The sequence below is a fragment of the Filicampus tigris genome, chromosome 14, assembly GCF_054856515.1.
Source record: "Filicampus tigris isolate MCC_2025a chromosome 14, RoL_Ftig_1.0, whole genome shotgun sequence".
Taxonomy (NCBI): domain Eukaryota; kingdom Metazoa; phylum Chordata; class Actinopteri; order Syngnathiformes; family Syngnathidae; genus Filicampus; species Filicampus tigris.
The window spans coordinates 821,501-827,500 of record NC_141230.1 but is presented as its reverse complement, the minus strand read 5'-3'; the positions used below and the strand labels follow the sequence as shown (position 1 = coordinate 827,500).

The following is a 6,000-nucleotide window of genomic DNA, read 5'->3' as shown; positions in this document are numbered from 1 at the left end:
AATATGTGCAAAATTATCAACTGAAGAAGCGTCACTTAACTCCCTTGTGTACAAAATGTTACTTGTGTAAAAAATCGTACGGTCTTATCACACTAAAAATGATTGTAAATGTACTACAACATGTTTTCACATGCTCCTAAAAACAGTCAGAAATTATTTTGAAAATTTGATACATTGCCCACCTATACTTATTTCACATTACAGGCTGATGATGTGATATTACATTTAGCAAGGCACGTAGTTGGGGAAAAAAGTCTGAGTGCTAAACGTTTTCGCTATCTTGTCAGATCTGTGAAGCTATTACCATCCCACTGTCTGTTTGTGACCACTCAGCTATGAGAAGATCCCTGAGAGAGAAAGTCATCAATGGAGGACCCAATCTGGGTTATCATCAGTTTAAAAACAAATGTAGCTGCAATCTACCAGCAAGAAGCACTGAAGCCACATTGAGAAAGACTGTTGCCGTGATAATTAATCTCCATATGCTGAGAGATGTGTGCTGAATATTCTTTTTCAATAAATATCCACATTTGTAAATATCTGTTTCTTTTTCAACCATCTTTTGTTAAAATCCACTTAAAATTTGTAGAAAAAGTTTTTCTTGCTTTTATTGCGACTTTTAGGAAAATTGCCCTCGAAATCAGGCATTTTAGACCGCAACAATCACAAAAAATACCCGCGAAATCCTGGAGGGACTGAATCTAGGACCACATATGAAAGTTTTCCCAAACCACGCAGAGCCGCAACATAAGGATGAAAGAACCGCATGCGGCTCCAGAGAAGCGGGTTGCCGATCCCTGGTCTAGGTGAAAAATACAACCGGGGTTACTTAGTTAAAAAAAAAAAAGAAAATTCATTTGTTTCGGTGTTGCACGTCTGCCTGTCCGCCATTAGCAATTAGCATGACAAGCAGGTGTGGCAGCGCGAGATAGCAATCGCCAAGCATTCCTCTAGCCGAACAGAGGAAAGCAGAAAAAATTGGGGGATTGTGCAACGTGGACGCACAGAGTATTATTATTATTTTTGTTTTTTAACAATATAGTGTTAACTTAATCACATGAATTTATTAAATGTGTCATGGCCAGTGTCTTTGTGGCCCGACACAGCATCCTACTTGTGATAATGTTGGACGCCGGATTTCTTTTAAATATCGGGAACAATCAGAATTATGGCCAGAATGAGTTCGAATTCAGATATTTCAGGAACAAAATACGTGAAATGCGTCACATTTGGCAGCTATGCTCTTATTTCCTTACTTTACTTTTAATATTTGTAACATTTTCTGTTCATGTTTGGATGTTGTCAATGTACGTTCTTGAGTAATTTTTGTGAGGTACTTTTGTTTTATCTGCTTAGCTTCTGAATGTCATTAACTGTTGTTTGTAAATGCTTGTAGGAGTTGTTTGCTTTTGTACAAGCACATTTAGTCGCCTTGTGTATGAAATGTGCTAAATAAATAGATCTGCCTTGCCTATTGTGACTGATGAACATTAGATAAAATTTTATGACCGATCTTTTCAGAAATCCAAATAATTCCAAAAGGTTCACATACCTTTTCTTGCAACTGTGCTGTATATTAAAAGCAACACTATATTAAAGCAAACATAGTTTGTTTCTCTGCTGTGAAAATGTTTTTGTTCATTTGTAGGATGGTACGATGAAGGTGTGGGAGTATAAAACTGGTCAGAAGCTCCAAAGTTGGGACTTACACGACCTGGAAGAGACGCTTTTCCCTGAATTGGAGAATGAGCGGGTAACTATGTTTTTTAATACCTGGCATTTTCAACATGAGTGTCAAACTCAAATACCACATACAGCTAAATTTAATGTCAACAAATCGAGACCAGTAACGTCGGAGCCTAATCAATATTAAAAAAACAACAATGGATTTGTGATTTCCCCCCTTTGTTTCAATGCAAAGCAATACGCGCGCATACAAATTCTTTACTTTTCTTTACAAGGTCAACCCGGCTTCCGTCGGCCACACGCTCTTATTGAGTGACCACTTTGGACTTAAGGCGAATGATCCGACCACTCTCGTTTTTTAGGCAGCTCTACCTCTTAAGAATTGTTTGCGCTTGTTACAACCTAGAAAATTTTGCTTTCCTTGGTAGGATGGCTTGGGTTTGTTTACATTGAGCCGAAGTAACTATTTGAATTCATTTATGGCATATACAGTTGCTATGGGTGCAGTTATCCATTAAAAAGGTCGAATGGTTGAAATAAAAGAAAATAAGGTGACAAAGATTATTTTATACCGGTAATTTAAAGAAAAATTTAATGAAGGAATAAATAAATCAAACAATAATCATGAGTCAATGTTGAACACGCCAGATGCGTACTACAATCAATAATCATGAACAATTGTGAAATAAAATGGTTACAATAGTCAAATAATAATTGGAAATGATTAATACGAATAAGTGATAAATGATAATAATCAAATAGGAAAAAGATATCCTTTTATCATACTATGAAAATGATATTACTTATTGGTCTTATAAGCAAAACATTTTTCCATACAAATCTGAACTCCCAATAATTGGTAGTTAACCATTTGGTTAAGTCCAATAGAAGATAAATAAGTCATTTTGTCGCAGCGTCTTGCACTAGAGAATCAAAAGGCAAAAATCTAACTTCATCCATGTAGCTCCTCGCTATACGCCCCTCAGACTACCGCCCCTTAGCTGGCAGAAGGAAAAGAGAGCAATGATCTCTGAAAGCTGAGGCCTTTTATAGGTCCTGCCCTTCTGGAAGCTTCCAGATGAGGTCATGGACAATTCCACTGTAAGATACGTGATTCTCCTGACATTACCTCATCGTTCACCCTTGTCCAAATTACCTATACTCCATGTTTGGAAACCTGCCTTATCGTCCATCGGCCTGTGTTCAACAGAGCATATCGGTGTGACCATAAATCATATGTCCTGTTCAGTGGCATACAGTCAGCATCACCCCATCATCTTTCTACAAATGTACAATGAAACATTGCTTTTATAAAATTCCGCCATTCAGGCTAATACTTCCTATTTATCCTAAGGCTTCACTAGTTCCTATATCACAATAAGTGATAATAAAATCAACCTTATGTTTCTCAATCATATTACTACATTTTTCTGCACATGTAGTAATGGGCATTACATAGTTACAACTCTTATCACATGTAACATATTGTGAGAATATGTACATGGCACAAACATAGCATCTAGTAAGCAATTACTGAGTATATATGTGGCAATAGCTAAGCATGCAAAGCAATCGCAATAACAAGGTTGTAGATAAACAACATATCAAAACATAGCAAATGAATGAAACAGAAAATGATCACAACATATCGTCGCAAATAAATACAGCAAGCGCACAGCAAATATGCAGAGCAACTAGTACATAATACATGAATATAAAATGATATGATATGTCTGTTGCATTGAATATTGAAAGAATGTTCCAGTGAACCTGTCTCTCTGCATGAATTGTGGTCCTGTGTTAAAGCACTGGCAACCTCTAGTGTCTAAATTTGACGCTGAGAATTTAGAATTGAGATCAATTTCCCCAATTCAAGCCAATGTTGCTCCGAGGAACCTAGTCCATTCAATATATTTACCAAATGATCCATCACTTCACCTGACCATGGTGCTTTTGGTAAATCGTTTATACTCCACGTAACACGACGAGTGTAATAATTAGATATCAACAACGCATCTGTCATAATTAAGTGATATTGTAATTCATTACAGAAAAGTAAATTCAAATACACTTTTTTTTTTCCTTTTTTTTTTTCTTTCTTTGTAATTTTTTATAACCTGAAATCCGTAATTTGTTGTCCTCATTGTCACTACCACAGGAAATGCAGTCCATGTGCTGCAACATCCATTGGGTGATATCGGGGAACCCACATTGGTGTACTACTTGGTGTGGATACATAGTATCAGTGGATACAATGGGATCTGTCTAGAAACTATATGTTGGTGTGCATGAATGAGGGCATAATTGCGTGTGATTGTCAGTGAACGGAGTGCCAGCTGTTCAAGAACAGTGACACAGTTGGAGCTCAGTGTTCACCACTGGCCCATCAGCTTCTGGCGTTTTGCCCGAAATTCGATTCTGCTTCCAAAATCAAGCAGATCTTGTCCACTGATCTTTCTATCCCACTCGTTTTGGTCTTCAGAAGAACTCTGCGAATAAATCCTTTGGAGTCTGGCATTGTTTTGATGATTCTGCCCATCATCCAAGAGTTGCGTGGAGCTTGGCTGTCCACAATGAGAAGTACATCTCCTGCGGCAAAGTTTCTTCTTTTGGAATTCCATTTTTGACGCTTCTGCATGATTGTCAGATATTCCTTAGTCCATCTTTTCCGGAAGAGGTCTGCAATATATTGCACCTGCCTCCATCCTCTTCGAGCAAAGACATCATCCTTGTTGAACAAACCAGGTGGTGGAATCGGTTTTCCTTTCAACTGAATGAGGTGATTAGGTGTCAAAGTCTCCAGATCGCCCGAATCATCTGATGCAGAGGTGATTGGTCGGTCATTCAGTATTGCCTCCACTTCCTAGAACGCTATGTGCAACGCTTCATCATCCAGCTTTTTCTGTCTCAGAATAGAACAGAGAACGGTCTTCACTTGCTTGATCAATCGCTCCCACACACACCCATGATGAGCGCTGTGAGGAGGATTAAATCTCCATGATATGCCATCTTGTAGTAAAACCTTTCCAATCTTGCTCCCGTACACCTGGTTCAGGGCTTCCTTCAGCTCACGAGCAGAGTCTACCAAGTTGGTGCCATTGTCAGACCTGATCTCCTTTATTTGACCTCTTCGGCAAATAATTCGTCGAAGTGCGTGAATGCAAGAATCTGTGTCCAGGGAGTGAGATACCTCTAGGTGGATGGTTCAGCAGGCCAGACATGTGAATATGACACCATACCTTTTCACAGTACCACATCCTCTCTTCACTTCGATGGGCCCAAAGTAGTCCATCCCGACATGTGTAAAAGGAGGCAGGTCTGGTGTTATACGATCAGTGGGAAGGTCAGACATCATTTGCTCTCCTACTTTTCCACGCTGACATCGGCACACATGACATTGCTGGATGATGGTCCTTGGTGAAGAGTTTTCTCTCAACATCCCAAATTTCCGTCGAAGCCTGGAGATCATATAATTTCTACCAACGTGTCCAGTTATCTCATGAATGTAGGAGAATATCATCTTAGACACGTGCCCACTTTTGGGTAAAATTAACGGATGCTTCACCTCTTCATGCAATGCTGATCTGCTCAGCCTTCCTCCTACCCTCAGCCCGCCATTAACCAGGACAGGGTCAAGCCTGTAAATAGAGCTGCACCTTTTGACTGAGAAGCCCTTCTTTAATTTGTTAATTCCATCATTGAAGCTATGCATCTGTTCAAAACACACAACAGCCTCCTCTGCTTGGGCCATGTCATCCACGCTAAGTCTTTGAGTGGTCAGTTTGTCTTTAATTTTTTTTCATGTGGCCATTCAGCATCATTTGTGTTTTGTTGATTTGAAAATTACAAACAGTTGGCCTCCATTTATCTCAAAGACTAAATGGCAACTTGGACGCAATGAATCGGAGATTTGAGGGGTTATCCAATTCCTCGAAATGCTGGACGTCCTGCATCATGTTACAACAGGAAAAGTGCATAGGACCTCAAAGCCTGCCCATCTTCTGCCCTGATGGTGCTCCAGTTGCTTCCAATGCTTTATTTATTTATTTATGTAGTGGTAATATTCATTTCATTACCAAAATTCCATTCCAGCTGTTCCTTGGCCTTTTTATAGCCGTTTGCAGGTTCCATGTGTAGACAACTGTGAATAAGTTCCTTAGGCTGTCCAATTGTAAACTGTTCCAAGTAGATCTTGGATTATCAGTTTTTGCATCTATTTCATGCTCAAAAGGTTTAATAAATTATCTATATTGGAGTGGGTCACCATTAAAGAGTGGTATTTCCTTAGATGGAAGAAGGGACTGTTGTAGTTGC

The 6,000-nt window shown here is 39.1% G+C and overlaps 1 protein-coding gene across 4 annotated transcripts in view; it reads left to right on the top strand.

Moving 5' to 3' along the window:
- The window catches only part of wdr4 (WD repeat domain 4), a 107,419-nt gene that overhangs the window by 42,888 nt on the left and 58,531 nt on the right, over positions 1 to 6,000 (top strand). For all 4 annotated transcript variants that reach the window (XR_015089455.1, XR_015089456.1, XR_015089457.1 and 1 more), the window contains one exon: positions 1,649 to 1,753. Coding sequence is in view for 1 of the 4 variants with exons in the window: in XM_086050726.1 (XP_085906852.1) it covers positions 1,649 to 1,753 (105 nt within the window). In the remaining 3 variants the exon portion in view is untranslated. The remainder of the gene's footprint in view (positions 1 to 1,648; positions 1,754 to 6,000) is intronic.